Raw genomic sequence first — 25251 nt, 5'->3', positions numbered from 1 at the left:
CCACAAAAGATTTTTCTTATATCAATCCTGTGTTTTCCATTCATGTAGTAACATTTTCTACTTGTAGAATGACCTTAGTCATGCACAATGACTTACTTGTAGCTGTTCATATCCAAACATTATTTTCTCATTTCATAGAATCAACTTTTGAGCTGAAAGAGCTCTCGAAAGGATTTGTTGGTTTTATTTCATTATGTGTGGAAAATGAGACCCAGAGAAATAAAACGACTTGCCTGGAGTATCACTTCAGGGGTGGAACTAAAAGTCTAATAAGTCTAAGGCTCTTTTCAAACTTCAGATGACTGCAGCCCAGCTGACATCTCACTGCAACGGCATCAGGGATTCCCAAGGGAAAACTGCCCAGCTAAACCCCCTGAATCTCTGAGCCACAGGACAGTGAGCAAACAAAATGATTGTTGCCTTACAACACTAAGTTTTGGGGTATGTTATACAGCAAGAATAATCAAAACAAAGAATTTATTCAGGAAATTTCTCTGAGTCTATACATAATAATGAAAAATACAAAATAATATGCACCTCTCAGGTACTAGTTAATCTTCTATTAATAGTCAAAAACATCAGCTATAATAAATCAAAGAGCTCTCAGCCCAAGTGAATACATATTCTAACTGATAGAAATATAAGTTCTCCTTCTTCCACTAAACTATACATTTTAAAGATATTTACATTTTGAAACTGTGGACCCAGAAGAGGATATATGTGTTCTGCACCCTATAAAAATCAATGAGTCAGTCTCAGTCAAAAAGTATCATTGGAACTCCTAATGTGTTGCTCACTTAAGAGAATACAGAAATCTCTCAAAGAATTTATAATCTAGTTGGTAAGACATATCGAACCCACATTAGCTAGAACAACTGTAAAGCAGGGTGGTGCTAAGTATGACAGAACTTTGCAGAGAAGAGAGAGAGTGGGGCTGGATTAGGAACACATCTGGGGGTAGGGACATGATGGAGGGACCTTCTGACTAGTAGACTTGATATTTTCCCAACTGCAATTATTATGAGAGTTGGCAGTGCTTCTCCCTTAATTTCTTTCTGTATCTCTAATACCTGGCCCATAATGGGGATGCAATATAAACATAGTGAATGAATGGCTGAATGATACGTGTTTGGAAGTAGTAGGAAGTAAGTTGGAAAAAATTAATAAATGAAAGAGTGAATGAATGAATCAGCTGAGGAGGACATGGAAAGCCAAGCAGGAATTTGATCCAATGGATTCCCAAGGTGGTGAGTGACATGTTTTCTAGAAAGATATATGGAGAGCTAAGTATCCAGAGTGAATCGGTAGGAAGAAACTACAGGAGGAGGAGTATATAATAACAACAGTAATAGCTAACATTACTGAGTTCTAACTATCTGTAAGGTGCTGTACTGAGCACTGAACATAAAATAATTCATTCAGTCCTTACCATAATCCTATAAGGTAGGTACTATGATTATCTTTACTTTGCACATGAGAAAACTGATATTCCTAGAGGCTAGGTTATACGACTCTATGACTGTTATAAAATTCAGTCGTGAGTGGTAGAGGCAGTGAAAAAGGAGACGAAGGGATATTACCATAAACATTTTAAAGAAAGTAGAAGCAGGATGTGTTAACAGATTAATCAACTATGGAAGATAAAAGTGAAGGAAGGGTCCAAGATGACCATGATTTTTAGTCTCAAGTTCTAGGAAAATGATAGTACCATGTTGCAACTCTGCCACCTGGGTGGGTTACCCTATCAGACTCCAGCCCTTTTTCACCCAAGGTTCTGAGAGAGAACTAAGCCCACCTAAGGTATTCATTGCATGAAATAAAATCAATTCTCCCCTTGCATCTAGAAAGGTACTTCTTATGTGTCATCCCTGGGAGAATTGAGAAAGTAGTCACTCAGATCCTTTTCCACGTTCCAAGGTTCTTTTGAGGAATCCTGGTTGAGAAAGGCTATCATTGTTTAGCAGAAGACTTACTTTTGAAAACTGTATTATTTAGCCTATTCACCCTTGTCCTTCCCTCAAAAAACAACCTCAAACTGTATAACTTTGACTAAGGAAGTCCTGGTTCCAAAGTTCTAACTTTGAGCAAATTCCTAGCTCTGAACTGCAGCCCATTTGATGGCCAAATCCACTGAATTTAATTCTTCTTGAACTCAGTAGCTTGAACTGTTAGTTGTTTTGTTTGTTTTGCCTTGGTTTTTCTGTATGTTTTCCTTACAAAGAATTTTCTTGGAAAGATTTTCCCCTTCCATCAGTAACTTTGCCTTCTTAAAATGGTGACTCCAGGACCTAGACTTTGTAGGTTGGTGACACTATACCTCTGTGTAGAGAGCCCAGAATCTCCCAGACTCTATAGGTCTTTCCTGAAGCACTAAGGGCTTCTCTCACCACTTGGGTTTGATGTGGTTTCCCTGCCTTGTAATCCACTGAGGTTGGGAAGGGCTTACCTCATGGTGACATTTCACTGGAAGAGTCCTATGTGTTGACCAGAACACCTGTAAACCCCTTTAGGTCAGTCACCAAGCTGATGGAAAAAGGTTTCTAAAGCCTCCTAACCATAAGTCCTTCACCTTTTATATCTTTAAATACATAAAGCTTATGGAATTTTTGGGAAGGGATTATTAGGACTGAGGTGGTGACTGAAAAAGAAAATGAATTGCTATTTCAGGTGGAACAATAAAGAACTGTGGTGGATTTTAGCTAACTACAACCCAAAGTTCATATTTTGAGCTTAGTTTTTGCATATTAGCAGTGACAATTTTACAAACTTCAAAAATCATTTGTTTAGTCAAGGGTATTAGTTGTAGAGAATTTTCCCTTGTACATCACAAGTATTTTTACTATATTTATAATATATGTAACATTTATTCCCCACTTACCAGGTGCCCCACAGTTTTACAAGAACTATTTTATTTAATTCTTACAAAATGTTTAGAAGGTAGGTACTTGGTATCCCCATGCTATGGAAGAGGAAACTAAAGCTTAGAGAGGTTAAATAACTTGCCCAGTGTTACCACAGTTTGCTGAGCCAGGACTTGATTTCAGGGACTTCAGCTGCAGAGCTTGGAAACTTAATTATTACTCACTGTTGCCTAAGGAAAAGGCATCCTCCATAAATGAATAATAAGGGAAATAACTAGCCTGTGAAGCAATATTTACGTGTGAATAGTTAATAGACTTAGAAGCAATAATTGTAATGTGCAAATTATATGTGCTTAAACCTAAATTTATCTGAGCTAAAGACTTCCTCTCCATGTACTAAAATTATAAAACTAAAACTTTTCCCCAAAATCATTCAATTCAGACTAGTGAAGTATTGTTTCATCTCCTGGACTAGAGGAGCAAAAAGTGCAAAGGTCAGGCCATGAGATTAGGAAGAAGGAAATAGGAAGAGGACCTTGGACAGCATAGATGTGAGGACAGCATAGATGGGAAGGAGGGAAGGTGGAAAAGAGGGAGGTAGAACAAGGCAGGGAAGGGAGAAACAAGACCAGAGATGTCAGTTGAGAGGGAGTAAAGTCAAGGTAAATACAAAGAACAGAGTGGATTTTAAAATTTGTGGAGGGAATAAGGAAGATGTGAGAAAAAAGAGAAGGCATGAGGTACAACAAATTAAAGATGCTACGATGAATCGACCTCTATTAGAATGTTGAAAATGAGACCGAATGTGATGGTGTTTTCCTTAAAACAAACGTAGGAGGAAGAGTTACAATAAGTAGTCTAGTGAAATGACAAAGACAGCTCTGCTCTGTATCTTGACCATTTTGTCAACATGGCCCATCTGGTATGTGGAAGTTAAGATCATAACCCTAACATGAATCCTGAATTTGAGGTCCATGTGGAAATACCAGTGTTTGGCTTATAAACATCCCATCTTCTGAGAGGAATTAAGGTTAACAACTTTGGGGAGCCCAGACACATGGTAATAGGAACACGTGCTGTCTACACCCACCATCCACGCGGTGGCCATTCATTGCAGGGGAAGCACCGCTTGAGGCTCAAACCAGACACACTGAAGTGACAGCCTGAACTGAGAGCCTGGTACATAGTAGTCTCTCATTAAATATTTGTTGAGTGGATGAATGGACAAAAGAATGTGCAGCTTTTCCTTGTTGGTCATTCTTCCCTGTCTCTCTTTTGGAGACTAATTTATAAGAGAAGAAGAAATCAAGTAAGTGTAAGTGAGAATTTTAATAACTCAAGGAAGTAGGAAGAGAATCCATATACGCTTGATTAAAATACTACATATAAAAGATTTCAAGAGAGTAGGTAGCTCTTCCTCTTCTCCTTCTTTAAGGACACGCTCAGGATTTTTAACCTACTCAATAAATTAGGAAACCATGAGTCTATTCTGATTTACATACATGCATACATAATAGTCTGATGTGAAATGGAATATTTACATAGTTTCAAAATATCTCCCACCCCCCAAATACTTGCTTATTATTAAAAGAAAAAGGAGTAAGTCACCACCATAACCAAGGAGGCAAAGTGAACCTCACTAGTAAAGGGATAAATAGAAATTATGTACCACCTGATAGGGTGCAATGAGAAGAACACAGCATCACTTCCGACATTCTTGCCAAGTGTATCAATATTGAGGACCCTTTTATAAACTAACTGCTCTATAATCTTTAAAAGTATCAAGGTTACAAAAGTAAAGATTGAGAAATTGTTCCAGATTGAAAGAGGCTAAATCGACATGACAACTAAATGCAATGTATGATTCTAGCTGGATGCTTTTGCTGTCACGGATATTATCAAGACAACTGGTGAGACTTAAATGCACTTTGAAGATGAGGTGACAGTAATGTATGAATGTCAGTTTCCTGACTTTGTTGATTGTATCATGATTATGAAGGAGATAGTCCTTGTTTGTAGGAAATGTGCACTAAAGTGTCCAGGGGTGATGGGGCATTGAGTTGGCAACTTACTCTCAAATAATTCAGGAAAAAAAGATCCTTCTTCACGTGCTTGCAAGTTTTTGGCACTTGAGATTGTTTCAAAATAAAAATAAAACTTAAACAAATAAGATACGACTATGCTGAAGGGTGGCATTTACAATTTAATGTCTTATCTCCCCTGCTCCCCACCTTCTGTGCCTGGTGTGTCCTATAGCCAAATCTACCACTTTCTACATTTTATTTTTCTAATACAACTTTTTGCATGCATCACTAAAAATGCAAAAGGCAGTAGTGATGTTTTGATAGATGTCCTTAATCCTAGCACTGGTATTTTCACATGCTTCTCAAAATCAGCACTCATGTTAGGATTAATATCTTTCTTCTATATACCAGAAAAACCTCTGTTAATCTTATCTTTAAGAAAAAAATTATTGTATAAATAGAACATGAAAATGTGATAACATAATCCCTACACATTAGTAAATACATTTTCCCAAGTTCTCGTCCCATCCTAGTCCATATACATAAATTACTTTTACATGGTTGTAATCACAGCATAGGTACAATTTTATATTCTACCTTTCTTGTCTGAGCATACTCCAATATTGTTAGAGAGCCTCTGGGGATCTTCTTGCCCTCTGAATCTATGATTACATTTCTGAAACAGTGACCTCATAACATAACTAAGGGACCATATTTCATTGTTCAGTGCCTGCAAAGTGGGCACCTTATTGCTTCCACCTTGTCAGTATAATGCAGTTATGCAATCTGGTAATTGCTGTCCTGATGCACTGTCATTTGATGAAGGCTTTGAAGTCACTCAGACCTGGGCTGCTATCCCAGCTCTGCTTCATACAAGTTCCTAAACCTTTCTGAGCCCCAGTCTTCAATCTCAAAAACAGGGATAATAATGTCTGTCACATGCTATTTGTGAGGATTAAATGAGATAATGAATGTGAAGTTCTGAGCACAGCACCTGGGACGTATTAAGTTATCAATAAATGTTATTAAAATTCATCTAAGAGATACATGACTAGTTAACAGAATGTGGGCTTACTCCAAATACTTAATTTTGTGACTCTCTTAGTTTTACTTGTGATGAATGTGGGTTATTTTTTAGATGGTATCAAATATCCAAAGAGTTCACCAGGATTTCTAAAGAAACCAACTGATTTTCCTAATTGTCTCCAGAATTGAGAACCTATAGGAAAATTAGAGTGACAGCTGACTAATCATCTTTCTCCAATGTCTGCTTTAGATTATCTGTCTCCCACACCCCAAAACAAAAGGTTGAAAAAAAAGAACCCCTTAAAAATGTAATCATTAGAACATGACAGAAATATTAAACATACAGTTTGCTTTTTAAAAATGACCAGTTAGCTGTGAATTTGCCTAATTCCTTTTACAGTCAAATGATTACATACTATGGAAAACGGATAATGTCCCAACTTACAAAATGGACCAATAAAGGAGTTACTGTTTGTGTTAGCAGGAAATATTCTACAAGTACTATTCTTTGAGAAATTCCTTGAAACATAGGCTCTCCCTGAGCAATTGTGTGTTTGATGATCACTGAGTATTTCACAGAGAGGCACTGGCTGAAAATTTTAGTGTTTAGGGGCCAACCATCATTGCCAACTGTGACTTGCTCAAATTATATATCAACTATTTTTTTGGGTTTTTTTTTTAACATCTTTGTTGGAGTATAACTGCTTTACAATGGTGTGTTAGTTTCTGCTTTATGACAAAGTGAATCAGCTATATATATACATATATCCCCATATCTCCTCCCTCTTGCGTCTCCCTCCCACCCTCCCTATCCCACTCCTGTAGGTGGTCACAAAGCACCGAGCTGATCTCCCTGTGCTATGCGGCTGCTTTCCACTAGCTATCTATTTTACATTTGGTAGTGTATATATGTCCATGCCACTCTCTCACTTCGTCCCAGCTTACCCTTCCCCCTCCCCATGTCCTCAAGTCCATTCTCAACTAGGTTGTATTTACAGAAATTCTGTTTTTACACTATTTTAAAGCAGAAGGGACAGGAATCTACTGTACATTGAGGAACACTGTCATAGCACAAAGAAGCTCAAGCCATTTAAAATTCTAAAATTAAAAAGGATAAGAAAGTGTTGAAAAAAAATCTTCTAAATACTTTTATAAACAAAGCTTTCTAAATAGTTATCATGACCTTAGAAAAACCCACTAACCTTTCCACCAAGAATGCAAATGAAAGCAAAATATTCACATAGATGAAGGAATAATAGTTGTCTTTTGTCTGCTTGGAATAGGTAGTGAAGATTCTCAGGAGGGATAAGAAAGGACGAATGTATTTTAAAATGCAAGCTTTTTCCACTTCTACTAGTGTCATGCTACCAGCGAGGAGAGAACCAAGCATGTGCACAGCCAAGTAGTCTGAGCCAAAGTCATTAAGCTGACAATGAAACGTGTGTGTGGAGAAACAAGGGAGCAATGATTAAATGGGGAAGAAAGCCAGTAAGGGCTGAAAAGAGGTGACTGTTGGCTGTGTGCATCCCAGGGAGGCTGGTGGAGGGAAGACCCAGGTCGCTCTAACATAAAGTTGGCAAGGAACAAACACATGAAAAGATGCTCAACATCACTAATCATTAGAGAAATGCAAATCAAAACTACAATGAGGTATCACCTCACACCAGTCAGAATGGCCATCATCAAAAAATCTACAAACAATAAATGCGGGAGAGAGTGTGGAGAAAAGGGAACCCTCTTGCACCGTTGGTGGGAATGTAAATTGATACAGCCACTATGGAGAACAATATAGAGTTTCCTTAAAAAACTAAAAAGAGAACTACCATACGACCAAGCAGTCCCAGTGCTGGGCATATACCCTGAGAAAACCATAATTCAAAAAGAGTCATGTACCACAATGTTCACTGCAGCGCTATTTACAATAGCCAGGACATGGAAGCAACCTAAGTGTCCATCGACAGATGAATGGATAAAGAAGATGTGGCACATACATACAATGGAATATTACTCAGCCATAAAAAGGAATGAATTGAGTTATTTGTAATGAGGTGGATGGACCTAGAGTCTGTCATACAGAGTGAAGTAAGTCAGAAAGAGAAAAACAAATACTGTATGCTAACACATATATATGGAATCTAAAAAAAATGGTATTGATGAACCTAGTGGCAGGGCAGGAATAAAGACGCAGATGTAGAGAACGGACTTGAGGACACAGTGGGGGAAGAGGAAGTTGGGATGAAGTGAGAGAGTAGTATTGACATATATACACTACCAAATGTAAAATAGATAGCTAGGGCTTCCCTGGTGGTGCAGTGGTTGAGAGTCTGCCTGCTAATGCAGGGGACACGGGTTCGAGCCCTGGTCTGGGAGGATCCCACATGCCGCGGAGCAGCTGGGCCCGTGAGCCACAACTACTGAGCCTGCGCGTCTGGAGCCTGTGCCCCGCAACGGGAGGGGCCGCGATAGTGAAAGGCCCGCGCACCGCGATGAAGAGCGGTCCCCGCACCGCGATGAAGAGTGGCCCCCACTTGCCGCAACTAGAGAAAGCCCTCGCACGGACCAAAGACCCAACACAGCCAAAAAATAAAATAAATAAATAAATAAAGTAGCTATTAAAAAAAAAAAAAAAAAAAACCCTCACACCGACGGTTGGTCATGCTAGACCAATACAATCATTAAAAAAAAAAAAAAAAAAAAAAGATAGCTAGTGGGAAGATACTGCATAGCACAGGGAGATCAGCTCGGTGCTTTGTGATGACCTAGAGGGGTGGGAGGAGGCTCAAGAGTGAGGGGATATGGGGATATATGTGTACATATAGCTGATTCACTTGGTTGTGCAGCAGAAACTAACACAACGTTGTAAAGCAGTTTTACTCCAATAAAGATGTAAAAAAAAGCTGGCAAGCTATTCTCCTGGACCATTCATGGGGGCTGCCACTGAGTCCCTTCCATTTCCAATGTCAAATTCAAGGATTGAAAATGAAGGTTAAAGCCTATCCGTGAAAGCAAAACATGTCTTTCTGAAACAGCTTTTACAACAACTCTGATTCTGTGATTGGAGTACATATTGTTTCCTGTAGGGTCACTGAGAGCTTTTTTTTTTTTTTTAATTTTTATTTATTTATTGATTGATTGATTTATGGCTGTGTTGGGTCTTCATTTCTGTGCGAGGGCTTTCTCTAGTTGTGGCAAGCGGGGTCCACTCTTCATCGCGGTGCGCGGGCCTCTCACTGTCGCGGCCTCTCTTGTTGCGGAGCACAGGCTCCAGACGCGCAGGCTCAGTAATTGTGGCTCACGGGCCCAGCCGCTCTGCGGCATGTGGGATCTTCCCAGACCAGGGCTCGAACCCGCGTCCCCTGCATTGGCAGGCAGACTCTCAACCACTGCGCCACCAGGGAAGCCCTCACTGAGAGCTTTTGAATCACTTAAAAATTATTCCTAGGGTTGAGGAGCACAGCTGAAGCTGGTTCCTCCAGTCTGCCCTGCTCTTTTAGCATCATCCTCCTTCTCTCTACGCTCCAGATTCTCTTTGAAGGCTCAGAGAGAACCTTCAAAGGGTCTCTCAGGGGAACCCCAAGAGTCTCTAAGGAAACCAGGCTCTGACCCTCAAATTCGGAACAAGTCAGGCAGGCTGGAGGCCTGTGAGGGGAAATGTGTCCAAAGTGGATCCAACCCAATTGGGGCCTTTTTGAAATGAAGGTCCCCATGATGGAAAATAGCCCTCTGGCTCCCTTCTTGACAGGAAAAAGACGTGGGGAAGGTCAGCATCTCATTAGCTCATGAGCTCAGGTAAATCAAGTTCACCCTTGATCTTTTGAATCTCCTCTGGATTTTTCTCTAGGAAAAAAAAATTAGCACAATTATGAAGACTTTCATATAAATTTAACATAAAACATTCTTACTCCCTTTTTTGTTGTTGTTAATCTAATAAAGAAAAAACACATTGCTGATACAAGGCGATTGATGGATGGTTTTGTCTTTTAAAGGAAGAGTCAAAATATTAATACTTATGTTTTTTTTTTTTTTAATTAATTTATTTTTATTTTTGGCTGTGTTGGGTCTTCGTTTCTGTGCGAGGGCTTTCTCTAGTTGTGGCAAGCGGGGTCCACTCTTCATCGCGGTGCGCGGGCCTCTCACTATCGCGGCCTCTCTTGTTGCGGAGCACAGGCTCCAGACGCGCAGGCTCAGTAATTGTGGCTCACGGGCCCAGTTGCTCCGCGGCATGTGGGATCTTCCCAGACCAGGGCTCGAACCCGTGTCCCCTGCATTGGCAGGCAGATTCTCAACCACTGCGCCACCAGGGAAGCCCAATACTTATGTTTTGATGAGAAAATTAGAGAACAATCTAGATTACTGAAAATATTTAGATGCTGCCCTAACATTCTGTTTCTTAAGCTTGTTTATTAAAACTAGTTTTTGCATTATGCTAGATTGTTTTATTTCAGTTAAGTGGATACCTTCTGATGGAAGATTTTTTTTCGCAGAAAGAGCACTTACAATTTCTAGCGATACATTAGTGACCCCAGAGTCATAGCACTCTCAGAAGCTACTGAGAAGCAAAGTTAATCTCCTTTTTCTTATTGAATCTCTTCTGCTAAGTCTCAAAGGCATTTTGCTGGGCCAGGGGAGGTATTCCTAATGCCACTGTCCATATTATCTTCAGCTTACAGGAAGAGATATTTCACTCGGCCAATGTCATTATGTATACTTATATGGATCCCAAATGCCAATTAAGATTTGCTGAAACTTTCTGCCATTGCTGGTGCAATGAACACCCTTGTTCAAGCCACTAAAAACAAAAACACTTGTACCATTCTAGAGGTGATCTCTTTTGGCATTTCTAAGTATGTCTGAATGATCTTTTAAATTAATATTCATGGCCAAATTCACTGGAGGGTGTAAACTGAGGTGATGCAGGGAGCGCTTCACTGTTCCTGACCAGCACATGCGATCAACCCTCGCCTCATCCTTGTGTACTTATTGAAGGATGCCTCCACTCCAGGAGTCATCAGCACTGTATCCTCCCATGAGGTCCAGGGTAACGCGGTCAAGCCATTACCAGCAGTGCAGGGGACGCTGGAGCGTGGTGCTGGCTGCAAACACTGGCTCCATTCACCATCAGAAAAGAAAAGCCTGCTCCCTTTTCTCGGACAAGACTCCCGCTATGACTCAGTGTGTCTCCCAGCTGGGTAGCCACGAGTATGTTTCCTTCTTTAGCCCGTATTATAATGGAGGGTGAGATGAAAAGGAATACAGGCCCTTGATACCTTCTACTTGGAGTGCTAACTAATGCAGGGCGTCGTGTCTGATCTGCTGCTTGGCTGAGGGGATGGCAGATGGCCTTCTGAAAGCTTTTCAAACCCAGACTGCTTTCAGCGGGGCACGAGGGGGGTATTGTTACATTTTCCGAACGGTGGTAGGAAGAGGTACCAAATAAAAGCACACGACAATTGTGCCACTTCTCCAGGAAGCTTATTACCACCTTACAATGAGGGCTAATTGGGATGCCAAAAACAGACGCAGAAGCAGCTTTGACTATTATTCAGGAGAGATTTTAGAGAGCAGAGTCAGGAAGGAGGCTGAGGCATAAAGGAGGACAGTGGTGGGAAGAATATTGGCAGGGAAGAGGTGAGGGCCAGGATGAAGAGGAAAAAGAGGAGCTGTCTCATTTGTATCAGAAAAGAATCATGCTCTTGTTTAAAGGGTTTGTTCGTATCCACCCGCCGCCCCCTTCTACCACAAGCCTCTTTATGAGGAAGACGTCAACAGTCCGGCTTACAGAGCAGCATCCACAGGGCGCTGCCGTTACCATGACAACCAACGTGGACAAATCTTGGAGCCTTTTAAGAAACTTGTGTGTGATCTCCTTGAAGTGGGCAAAGGAGGAACTAAAACGTACTGGATACTTACTGTAGGCCAGGCTGGTTCAGGAAGCTTCCTTTATTATTTCATTTAATCTTCAAAACAATTCAGAGACATACTCTTATAATCATTTCACGACCGAGGAAACGGAGGCTCAGGGATGTTACATAACTCACTAAAAGTCCAACAGACTCAAGTCCAGGCATTTCTGACTCCAAAGTTCAAGCCCTTTCTGCCACACTACTCTGAGCCAATTCTCCAAATAGCCAGGTCCTGTCCACTACCTGGCAAGTGATAGTAGGTGCTCAATAAATGTTTTCTGAAAGCAGAACTAAATGACCCAGAAGTGGAGATAGGAAAGAAACTCTTAAAACTAGAAATGATTTAGGAAAGCTGACCCTAGGAGTCTATTCTCAGCTAGGGGCCCTCATCCCAGAGTACACACAAACTCAATCAGAATTATTTGGCCAAAATGTTTTGAGTGTCTATTAGGTGCCAGACATTGGGTTAGGTGCCAGAAGTACAGACATTTTAAAACCCAGTTTCCATCTTCCAGCAGCTCACAGTCTGTTGGTGGAGGGGACCCATATACATACAAGTATAATATGCTGTGAAAAAATATAGGTAGAGATAAGCTTGGCATTCTCAGGAAGGAGAAAGGAAACCTTACTCAGCCTGGGAAAGTCAAGGAAGGCTTCCTGGAGGAGGTGATGCCTGGGTGGGTTCTTAAAGGATGAATAGGAATTAGCCAGGCAAGAAAGGGTGAGTTGTGTTATTCCAGACAAACAGAGCAGTACGAGCAAAGTCCAGAGGCATGAAATAGACAGCATGTGCATAGAACGTTAAGTGTTTCCTACTGAGCCCAGACTGTGTGGCAGGAAATGACACTGAAGAGATAGGTAGAGCCAGGAAGAGGGAGACTTTAAATGCCACGTTAAGTGTCTTGGACTTCAGCCAGCAGGGGATGCAAGGCATTGATCGGTCTCTGCAGGGAGAGGGAGTGATATAGGCAGTGTGGAGGAAAGATGTGAAGGGCTAGAAATTGAAATAGGAAGAACAGTTGGGCAGTTGATGCTGTGGTTTATGTGGGAGATGATGAGGGCCTGATCAGGGAAGTGGTGATAGGGTTGGAGAAGGCCAGATTAATTTGAGAAACATTTTCAAGGTCAAGTCAGCAGGAATCAGTGATTTGATTGGGTTGTGAGAAATGATAATGGGACAACGACATGTGAATTTCTCGCTTAAGGAACTGGATAGATGATGCAGCCATTCATTAAAATTATGAATCATACGTGGGAGCAGATTATGGGGTGCCCAAGGGGTAAGATGAGTTCATTTGACACCTGGGACATATCTAGGTTCTAGCAAGCAGTTGGATTATGAATCAGAAACTAAGAAGAGAGATAAAGACAAACGATAAAGATTTGAGAACAGAAGTCTGAAAATAGATTCTTCTGCAGTCATATCTGGCCTGCAGATGTGTTTTGTTTGGACTTCCATGATACTGTTTTTAAAATTAGGATTAGGTGGAAAACAGGGAAGAATCAGGAGGTTGCACCAAAAAACCCCCTGTATTTTTGGTGTCTCTTGAAAACTCTGCTTTTTTGCATTTCCATTCTCTCATGACAGCAGTCAGCTAGAAGTGGGAAGCAGCTTGGCTCTCTGAGCAGGGTACATGGTCTTCGGGAGCCTCAGTCCTCACCTGGCTGGGCCCCTGGCCCAGAGGCTCAACGTTGGTTGCTATCTCATCATCACAATTGCTCTTGCCTTGCTTACAGTAGAGTTAAGAGAAAAGTAAACTTTTCTTGTTCTCTTAATCAAAAGTAGCAAAAGAAATCTAGTCCAAGAGGGCTGTGTGTTTCAAAGAAAATGATGTTGTGAAATTAATAATGTTCCCATATATTTGATTTGCAAACAAACCATGTCCTTGTTGAAAGAATTAAACTTGAAACATCACTGTGAAATAAACCATATTAAGAGTAATATCTGCTATATTTAAAAGATACATGATGACTTTCCATTTGTTTGTATCTTCTTTAATTTCTTTCATCATTGTTTTGTAATTTTCAGGGTACAAGTCTTTACTATTGTTAAATTGTCCATACCACCCAAAGCAATCTACACACTCAGCGCAGTTCCTATCAAAATCCCAATGGCATTTTTTTACAGAAATAGAAAAAACAATTCTAAAAGTAATATGAAACCACAAAAGCCCCCAAATAACCAAAAAAACTTGAGAGAAAAAAAGAACAAAGGTAGAGGCATCACACTTCCTGATTTCAGAGTAACAAAAATATATTACAGAGGTGGACCTTCAAGATGGCAGAGGAGTAAGATATGGAGATCACCTTCCTCCCCACAAATACATCAGAAATACATCTACATGTGGAACAACTCCTACAGAACACCTACTGAACGCTGGCAGAAGAACTCAGACTTCCCAAAAGGCAAGAAATGCCCCACGTACCTGGGTAGGGCAAAAGAAAGAAGAAAAAACAGAGACAAAAGAATAGGGATGGGACCTGCACCAGTTGCAGGGAGCTGTGAAGGAGGAAAGGTTTCCACACACTAGGAAGCCCCTTCGCGGGTGGAGACTGCGGGTGGCGGAGGGGGGAAGCTTCGGAGCCACGGAGGAGAGCGCAGCCACAGGGGTGCGGAGGGCAAAGCGGAGAGATTCCCACACAGAGGATCGGTGCTGACCAGCACTCACCAGCCCGAGAGGCTTGTCTGCTCACCCGCCGGGGTGGGCGGGGGCTGGGAGCTGAGGCTTGGACTTCGGAGGTTGGATCCCAGGGAGAGGACTGGGGTTGGCGGTGTGAACACAGCCTGAAGGGGCTAGTGCACCACAGCTAGTGGGAGGGAGTCCAGAAAAAAGTCTGGACTTGCCTAAGAGGCAAGAGTCCATTGTTTTGGGGTGTGCGAGGAGAGGGGATTCAGAGCACCACCTAAACGAGCTCCAGAGATGGGCACGAGCCACGGCTATCACTGAGGACACCAGAGACGGGCATGAGATGCTAAGGCTGCTGCTGCCGCCACCAAGAATCCTGTGTGTGAGCACAGGTCACTCTCCACACCGCCCCTCCCGGGAGCCTGTGCAGCCCGCCATGGCCAGGCTCCCGTGATCCCGGGACAACTTCCCCGGGAGAATGCATGGCGCGCCTCAGGCTGCTGCAATGTCACGCCGGCCTCTGCCACCACAGGCTCGCCGCACATTCATATTATAACTACTGTACCCCTCCCTGCCCCCGGCATGAGTGAGCCAGAGCCCCCTAATCAGCCGCTGCTTTAAACCCATCCTATCTGGGTAGGAACAGAAGCGTGAGGGCGGTGTACATGCAGAGGTGGGGCCAACTCCAAAGCTGAACCCCAGGAGCTGTGGGAACAAAGAAGAGAAAGGGAAATCTCTCCCAGCAGCCTCAGGAGCAGTGAATTAAATCCCCACAATCAACTTGAGGTACCCTGCATCTGTGGAATACCTGAATAGACAACGAATCAACCCAAAATTGAGGCAGTGGATTTTGGGAGCAACTGTAGACTTGGGGTTTGCTGTCTGCGACTGACTTGTTTCTGACTTTTATGTTTATCTTAGTATAGTTTTTACTGCTTGTTATCATTGGTGGATTTGTTTATTGGTTTGGTTGCTCTCTTCTTTTTTTTTATTACTTTTTTATTTTAATAATTTTTAAATTTTAATTATTTTATTTTATTTCATTTATTTATTTATTTATTAAAATTTTTTCTTTCTTTCTTTCTTTTCTCCCTTTTCTTCTAAGCTGTGTGGCTGACAGGGTTTGGTGCTCTGGCCTGGTGTCAGGCCTGAGCCTCTGAGGTGGGAGGGCCGAGTTCAGGACATTGGACCACCAGAGACCTCCCAGCCCCACGTAATATCAATCGGCAAACCTCTCCCAGAGATCTCAGTCTAAACGCTAAGACCCAGCTCCACCCAATGGCCAGCAAGCTCCAGTGCTAGATGCCCCATGCCAAACAACTAGCAAGACAGGAACACAACCCCACCCATTAGCAGAGAGGCTGCCTAAAATCATACTAAGTTCAAAGACACCCCAAAACACACCGCCAGATGTGGACCTGCCCACCAGAAAGACAAGATCCAGTCTCATCCACCAGAACACAGGCACCAGTGCCCTCCACCAGGAAGCCTACACAACCTATTGAACCAACCTTACCCACTGGGGACACACACCAAAAACAATGGGAACTACAAACCTGCAGCCTGTGGAAAGGAGACCCCAAACACAGCAAGTTAAGCAAAATGAGAAGACAGAGAAATACACAGAGATGAAGGAGCAAGGTAAAAACCAACCAATGCTATGAGACTAGATATCAATTACCAGAAAAAATCTGTAAAAAATACAAACACATGGAGGGTAAACAATACACTACTAAATAACCAAGAGATCACTGAAGAAATCAAAGAGGAAATCAAAAAATACCTAGAAACAAATGACAATGAAAACACAACGACCCAAAGCCTATGGGATGCAGACAAAGCAGTTCTAAGAGGGAAGTTTCTAGCAATACAATCCTACCTTAAGAAACAAGAAACATCTCAAATAAACAACCTAACCTTACACCTAAAGCAATTAGAGAAAGAAGAACAAAAAAAAAACCCCAAAGTTAGCAGAAGGAAAGAAATCATAAAGATCAGATCAGAAATAAATGAAGGAAATGATAGCAAAGATTAATAAAACTAAAAGCTGGTTCTTTGAGAAGATAAACAAAATTGATAAACCATTAGCCAGACTCATCAAGAAAAAAAGGGAGAAGACTCAAATCAATAGAATTAGAAATGAAAAAGGAGAAGTAACAACTGACACTGCAGAAATACAAAGGATCATGAGAGATTACTACAAGCTACTATATGCCAATAAAATGGACAACCTGGAAGAAATAGACAAATTCTTAGAAAAGCACAACTTTCAGAGACTGAACCAGGAAGAAATAGAAAATATGAACAGACCAATCACAAGCCCTGAAATTGAAACTGTGATTAAAAATCTTCCAACAAACAAAAGCCCAGGACCAGATGGCTTCACAGGTGAATTCTATCAAACATTTAGAGAAGAGCTAACACCTATCCTTCTCAAACTCTTCCAAAATATAGCAGAGGGAGACCACTCCCAAACTCATTCTATGAGGCCACCATCACCCTGATACCAAAACCAGACAAAGATGTCACATAAAAAGAACACTACAGGCCAATATCACTGATGAACATAGATGCAAAAATGCTCAACAAAATATTAGCAAACAGAATCCAACAGCACATTAAAAGGATCATACACCATGATCAAGTGTGGTTTATCCCAGGAATGCAAGGATTCTTCAATATATGCAAATCAATCAATGTGATACACCATATTAACGAATTGAAGGAGAAAAACCATATGATCATCTCAATAGATGCAGAAAAACCTTTCAACAAAATTCAACACCCATTTATGATAAAAACCCTCCAGAAAGTAGGCATAGAGGGAACTTACCTCAACATAATAAAGGCCATAAATGACAGACCCACAGCCAACATCGTTCTCAATGGTGAAAAACTGAAACCGTTTCCTCTAAGATCAGGAGCAAGACAAGGTTGCCCACTCTCACCACTGTTATTCAACGTAGTTTTGGAAGTTTTAGCCACAGCAATCAGAGAAGAAAAAGAAATAAAAGGAATCTGAATCAGAAAAGAAGAAGTAAAACTGTCACTGTTTGCAGATGACATGATACTCTCCATAGAGAATCCTAAAGAGGCTACAAGAAAACTACTAGATTTAATCAATGAATTTGCTAAAGTAGCAGCATACAAAATTAATGCACAGAAATCTCTTGCATAGTCCTATACACTAATGATGAAAAATCTGAAAGAGAAATTAAGGAAACACTCCCATTTACCATTGCAACCAAAAAGAATAAAATACCTAGGAATAAACCTACCTAAGGAGACAAAAGACCTGTATGCAGAAAACTGTAAGACACTGATGAAAGAAATTAAAGACGACACAAACGGACAGATATACCATGTTTTTGGATTGGAAGAATCAACACTGTGAAAATGACTATACTACCCAAAGCAATCTACAGATCCAATGCAATCCCTATCAAGCAACCAATGACATTTTTCATAGAACTAGAAAAAAAAATTTCACCATTTGTATGGAAACACAGATGAACCTGAATAATCAAAGCAATCTTGAGAACGAAAAACGGAGCTGGAGGAATCAGGCTCCCTGACTTCAGACTATACTACAAAGCTACAGTAATCAAGACAGTATGGTACTGGCACAAAAACAGAAATATAGATCAATGGAACAGGAGAGAAAGCCCAGAGATAAACCCATGCACATATGGTCTCCTTATCTTTGATAAGGGAGGCAAAAATATACAGTGGAGAAAAGACAGCCTCTTCAATAAATGGTGCTGGGAAAACTGGACAGCTACATGTAAAAGAATGAAATTAGAACACTCCCTGACACCATACACAAAAATAAACTCAAAATGGATTAAAGACCTAAATGTAAGGCCAGACACTATCAAACTCTTAGAGGAAAACATAGGCAGAACACTCTATGACATAAATCACAGCAAGATCCTTTTTGACCCACCTCCTAGAGAAATGGAACTAAAAACAAAAATAAACAAATGGGACCTAATGAAACTTAAAAGCTTTTGCACAGCAAAGGAAACCATAAACAAGATGAAAAGACAACCCTCAGAATGGGAGAAAATATTTGTAAACGAAGCAACTGACAAAGGATTAATATCCAAAATATACAAGCAGCTCATGTAGCTCAATATCAAAAAAACGAACAACCCAATCCAAAAATGGGCAGAAGACCTAAATAGACATTTCTCCAAAGAAGATAGACAGATTGCCAACAAACACATGAAAGGATGCTCAACATCACTAATCATTAGAGAAATGCCAATCAAAACTACAATGAGGTATCACCTCACACCGGTCAGAATGGCCATCATAAAAAATCTACAAACAATAAATGCTGGAGTGGGTGTGGAGAAAATGGAACCCTCTTGCACTGCTGGTGGGAATGTAAATTGATACAGCCACTATGGAGAACAGTATGGAGGTTCCTTAAAAAACTGAAAATAGAATTACCATATGACCCAGCAATCCCACTACTGGGCATGTACCCTGAGAATACCATAATTCAAAAAGAGTCATGTACCACAATGTTCATTGCAGCTCTATTTACAATAGCCAGGACATGGAAGCAACCTAGGTGTCCATAGACAGATGAATGGATAAAGATGTGGCACAAATATACAATGGAATATTACTCAGCTGTAAAAAGAAATGAAATTGAGTTATTTGTAGTGAGGTGGATGGACCTAGAGTCTGTCATACAGAGTGAAGTAAGTCAGAAAGAGAACAACGAATACCTTATGCTAACACATATATATGGAATCTAAAAAAAAAAATGGTTCTGAAGAACCTAGGGGCAGGACAGGAATAAAGACACAGACATAGAGAATGGACTTGAGGACATGGGGAGAGGGAAGTGTAAGCTGGGACAAAGTGAGAGAGTGGCATTGACATATATACACTACCAAATGTAAAGTAGATAGCTAGTGGGAAGCAGCCGCATAGCACAGGGAGATCAGCTCAGTGCTTTGTGACAACCTAGAGGGTTGGGATAAGGAGGGGGTGGGAGGGAGACACAAGAGGAAGGGGATATGGGGATATATGTGTACATATAGCTGATTCACTTCATTATGCAACAGAAACTAACACAACATTTTAAAGCAATTATACTCCAATAAAGATGTTAAAGAAATAGGTGATAATATTTTGAAATATATATATATATATATATATGTATATTACAAAGTCATAGTAATTAAAAGAGTATGGTAATGACATAAAGACATACAGACCACTGGAATAGCATATGGAGTCCAGAAATAAGTCCATATATATGTCAATTGATCTTCAGCAAGGGTGCCAAGAACACACAATGGAGAAAGGATAGTCTCTTTAATAAATGGTGTTGGGAAAACTGAATATCTGCATGCAAAAGAGTGAATTTGGACCTTTATCTAACACCATTCACAAAAACCCAAAATGGATTAAAGCCTTAAATGTAAGACCAAAGCTATAAAACTTCTAGAAGAAAATATAGAGGAAAATCTTTGTGACATTGGTCTTGGCAGTAATTTCATAGATATGACACCAAAAGCACAGGTAACAAATGCAAAAATAGGCAAGGAATACTACATCAATAAAAACACTTCTGCACAGTAAAGGAAACAATAGAATAGAAAGGAAACGTACAGAATGGGAGAAAATATTTGCAAATGATATATCTGATAAGGGGTTAATTTACAATTAAATATATAATGAACTCCTCAATAACAAAAAACATTAATAACCCAATTAAAAATGGGCAAAAGACTTCAATAGACATTTCATCAAAGAAGACGTACAAATCGCCAACAGGTAAGTGAAAAGATGCTCAATGTGACTGGTCATCAGGGAAATGCAAATCAAAATCACAATGAGATACCACCTAACACCTGTTAAGATGGCAATCAAAGAAAGAAACCCAAAGGACAACAAGTGTTGGTGAGGATGTGGAGAAAATGGAACCCTTTTACACTATAGAAGGGAATGTAAAATGGTGCAGCCACTACGGAAAATGCTTTTGAGGTTCCTCAAAAATTTATAAATGGAGCTACCATATGATCAATAATCCCACTTCTGGATATTTATCCCAAAGAACTGAAATCAGGATCCTGAGGGGATATTAGCACTCTCATATTCACTGCGGCACTATTCACAATAGCTAAGATGTGGAATCAAACGTCCATCAATGGATGAATGGCTAAACAAAAATGTGATATATACATACAATAGAATATTATTCAGCCTTAAAAAAGAAAGAAGTCCTGCAATATGCCACAACATGGAAGAACCCTGTGAACATTATACTAAGTAAAACAAGTCAGTCACAGAAGGACAAACACTGTATGAGTCCACTTATATGAGGTATCTAAAATAGTCAGACTCAGAAATTCCCTGGTGGTCCAGTGGTTAGGACTCCGTGCTTCCACTGCAGGGGGCGTAGGTTCAATCCCTGATCGGGGAACTAAGATCCTGCATGCTGTGTGGCCAAAAAAAATTAAATTAAATTAAAATTAAATTAAATTAAAAAGTAGACTCATGGAAGCAAAGAATAGAATGATGACTGCAGGGGCTGGGGTGAGGGGGAAAGGGGCAGTTGCTTATCAACGGGTTTAAAATTTCAGGAATGTAAGATGATTAAGTTCTAGAGATTTGATGTACAGCATTGTGCCTATGGTTAATGATAGTCTATTATACACTTAAAAATCTGTTGAGGAGGTAGATCTCATGTTAAGTGTTTTTACCACATGAAAATAAAATTTTTAAAAACAAAAAGAAAAGATACATGATGGACAAACCTAATAAACTGAAATGAGCATAGAAATTTCAATAGTTTGTTTTGGAAACTGAATGAAATAAACAGTGATATACAATTGTCTCTTTCCCACAAGTACACTGCTTGGCCCTAAATGTGTTTGAATTTACAAGCTGTTTTAGAGTCACTGGTATATAGCATGGAACCAGAGAGAGAAGGAAAGCAGGCCAAGGGCAGAATCTTGGGGAAAGACTTGTGGGAAAGGGTTCCCAAAGGAGCCTGAGAAGGATGAGGAGAGGTTAAAGGAGAACCTGAGAAGTGTGGTAGCGTCAAAGCAAGGGGATCAGAAACACAGGAAGGAAGGACAGATCAATACTATCAAATGTCTTTGTCCTGCGCTGTGTGTCTGTCACCCAGAAGGGAGGCCAGTGCAACAACTGTACAGCTTAGACCAGAGAGTCCCAGACTACCTTGGTTCACAGTGCCCTTCATTTTAAGTAATTTTTTTACAGTTCTCCAAGGCCAAGAGAAATACCAAACAGTTCCACAAATTAAGTATTCAGGTCCAAACATCTTAATAAGTATTTGTGGCCTTAAAACTTAGTAATCATTTGAAAAAAAAATACTACACCTAAGCTGAAAGAAATTTCAATTTCTTTAAAACTTCATTCTTAAGTTTTCCTTCTTAACAGCAGGAAACTCAGCATGAAAATAGATGTTATTGAAAGAAATGTAGTTCAATCTAATGTGAAATTGTGAACAAGCTGCCTTTGTTTCATAATAATTTGTCTACCTATTTTTATTTATCAAAGACCAAGAACCTCTTATTAACAAGAGCGAACCAGTACTGCCACATCAAATTGATACACTTATCTCCAAAAGCCAAAGAAAATGGGGTTTCAGTTCTTTCCTGCTACAAGTACATGAGCAATTTCCATTTGCCATCTTGGAAAGCTGAAGCAGCACGAATCAGAGTGCCTCAGTCCACTGCTGGTTACCACGCTGGACCATCACTAAAGGCCCCTGGTGCCCCAGGATTCTGTGACTCGTCTGACCAGGGATGAGGAGGTCTTGAGGGCGAGCAAGGAGCCTTCAAAGCCCTCCCTCGGCTGCGACAGCTCACCACCAGCCCGGGGATCCTGCTTACCCCGTCCCAGTTTATCACTTTATCCCGCGCCTACGCCTACTGCCGGCCTCAGACTCGGTTAGCTAACAACCTCGACGGTGTCCCTCTCCAAACCATTGCCAACCTTGGATTAGACACCTGAATTCAAATCCCCGCCTTCCTCTGCTTTTGTGGGCCCTGGAAGCGCGAGGGTGGCAGAGGATGAGACGCGGAGGGCAGAGTTGAGGCGGTGCTCAGGACTGGATGAAAGACATCTGTTTCACAAAGGCTCCTTCTCAGCCTCAGCGACCATCAGCTTTCAGACCCAGCCCACGTCACAAGGCAGAAAGAATCCTGGGCGGGGGCGTCTTCGGAGCAAGCCAGCGCCCCGTATGAACCGCACCCGCCCACGGCATATAGGACGCCCCACGCGCACGCTCAGAGCTCATCGTGCCTTCCACAAGCAGAGGAGGTTTCCCCGGGTCTTTGTTTCCTTTGCTGCTGTCTGCAGCTCTGTCGTTTTTCTAAAACGCCCTGATGGGAGCATGTGAAGGCCAGCGGTATCCCACTTCTTCAACAGCCCGGGGACCTTGTACTTTTCCTCGCGTCGTAAAGGCTGAAAATGCTCCTCTTTGATTTTCAAATCCCCCAGCATGTTTACGCGGTGCCAGGAGGCCAAGCTTAACTCTGGCTGGCTGGCAGTTCGGCTAATTGGCCACACTTTAGAAAGAGGCTTTTTGAATCTGAGCATTTAGGGAGAAAGTGGAGAAGCGTGGCTGTATGAAAGCAATTGATGTTAAATATTCATGCTCTGCTCTGTTAATCAGAATCAGTAACCCCCATTGCTTAGCTGCAGTCTTGCTGGCTTCTATGACTGTGCTAAGGGAACTTGGATACAAAACAATGCCACCAACCCCCCCACACCCACACACACACATACACACACACACACACACAAGACGTAGTTGCTTATAGGTTTGAAGTGTTTCCAGTTAACATTGTGCCACTCAGCAGTGTCTGTTTTCTTCCGGATGTTGAATGAGCCATAGTTATCCCTTCCTTCAGCGTTTTAGAACCACTGCTCCCCTCTTTTTCCTTCTCTCCTGTGGAACTCAGCAAACTTCGTCCTTGCTTAAAAACCGGACATTTTCTGCAATAATTTTTAAAGCGAATTGCAGCGTATTCTAGTTCATTTTTCAGAAATGATAAAATTATTTCACAAAATAGAGAAGTAGTGGACTATAATTGAACAAATTAGGGTAATAATATCCTAGGTTGTTTTAGGTCTTCTCTCGTCACTGACTTCATATTGGCAAACTGGTGCTAAGTAATATAAATGGGGCATCTGTACTTTATATATATAACATATACTTTACATATGTTGAGGTCATGTTTCCTGAGCTCTTAGGAAATAAACGTTTTATATTTTTATTTGTTGATTGAGTTTTTAAAGTATGTATAATTCAACCACAGGAACTTTTAAAATAATCACAATTTTAAAGGAAAAAGAAAAATAGCTCTTAATTAAACATTTTTTTGGTTTTATTTTTGTAGCTATATTTTTTCAAGTTTTCTACAATGACTATGTTTTACCATTATCATAAAAACAATAAAAACTATAGTTTTAAAAAACTGCTGAGCAGTTGCTGAATTTTATGTTTCAGAATTCATCAGGTTCTTCCTTACCTGTGTCATCTGCAAGAGAAATGTTGGTGAAAGTACGATCCTCCTCTTCCTCTTGGCTGGACCCGTCCATCTTGTTCACTTTTCAGGCCTGTTAGTGAGAAAAATGGGGGCAGGGGAAACGGCAGTTCTCTCATGTGATCGCCCTTGTTAAATAATTAATAAATGAACACCCACGTAGGTGCTATCTGATCCTTGCACAAGCCACCCTCTTCCTGCTTTCCACCTGAGGAGTTCTTACTGTGTGTTGTGGACCTAACCGGAAATGATTAGAGACCCAAGTTAAAGAGTTACAAGGGCTTCCCTGGTGGCGCAGTGTTTGGGGGTCTGCCTGCCGGTGCGGGGGACACGGGTTCGAGCCCTGGTCTGGGAGGGTCCCACATGCCGCGGAGCGGCTGGGCCCCGTGAGCCACAATTACTGAGCTTGCGCGTCTGGAGCCTGTGCTCCGCGGCGGGAGAGGCCGCGATAGTGAGAGGCCCGCGCACCGCGATGAGGAGTGGCCCCCGCTTGCCGCGACTGGAGAAGGCCCTAGCACAGAGGCGAAGACCCAACACAGCCATAAATAAATAAATAAATATTTAAAAAAAGAGTTACAAACCTTTACCTGAAGCTGTTGAGTTGGCACTCCTGCTGTACTCTGGCTAGATGTCAAACCTTGCCTTCAATCCAGTGTCAGTTTCCTTAGACTGAATTGTCCAAGAACATTGCCCCAAAAGCCCTGGAATGAGGTTGGGAGGACAAATTGAGTTTTATGTGATTAACATATCTTTTGGACACCTACAATAAAATTCTAAGGGATTTGGGTCAGTGACCTAGCAGCATGACTTGGTCACAGAGCCTCAATTTCCTATCCTGTATCACAATGTCTTCTGTAAGGATTAAACATGAATAAAATGCACTTGTTCAGTGTCAACTACAATAATGACTCCAAACAATCAGGCATATGTGAGGGAATAAGATTCTCTATGTATTAAGCTCATCAATGCCCTCTCATATTACTGGATGTTACTCCGTGAAAGCTCATTAAAATGACAGGATCTCCCTTCTCTATTTCTGGAGGAGCCAAAGAGGAGAGATGTTGGCCTTGCCAACCCTTAGGCCAAAGGCCCTTTGCTAGAGGAGGAAATTTTCTTGTACAGCTGTTTTTCTTTGTCCCCTAGTCCCCCTCGATATACATAAACAAACCCAAAACTTTTTAAAAATTTTACATCATCACTCTTTGGGGGAAAAAATCAGCCAAATTTGATGAAGAATTTTAAGCAGGTATTAAAATTGAGTTACT

At 41.1% G+C, this 25251-nt stretch overlaps 1 protein-coding gene across 1 annotated transcript in view; it reads right to left on the bottom strand.

Moving 5' to 3' along the window:
- Positions 1–24064, bottom strand: part of SCOC (short coiled-coil protein) — a 42377-nt gene extending 18313 nt beyond the window's left edge. The window contains exon 1 of the mRNA XM_036852561.1: positions 23972–24064. Coding sequence (XP_036708456.1) covers positions 23972–24041 — 70 coding nt within the window. The 5' untranslated portion in view covers positions 24042–24064. The remainder of the gene's footprint in view (positions 1–23971) is intronic.
- Between the last annotated feature and the right edge of the window lie 1187 nt (positions 24065–25251).

Source organism: Balaenoptera musculus, chromosome 5, assembly GCF_009873245.2.
Source record: "Balaenoptera musculus isolate JJ_BM4_2016_0621 chromosome 5, mBalMus1.pri.v3, whole genome shotgun sequence".
Taxonomy (NCBI): domain Eukaryota; kingdom Metazoa; phylum Chordata; class Mammalia; order Artiodactyla; family Balaenopteridae; genus Balaenoptera; species Balaenoptera musculus.
This window is presented reverse-complemented; position numbering and strand designations above follow the sequence as displayed.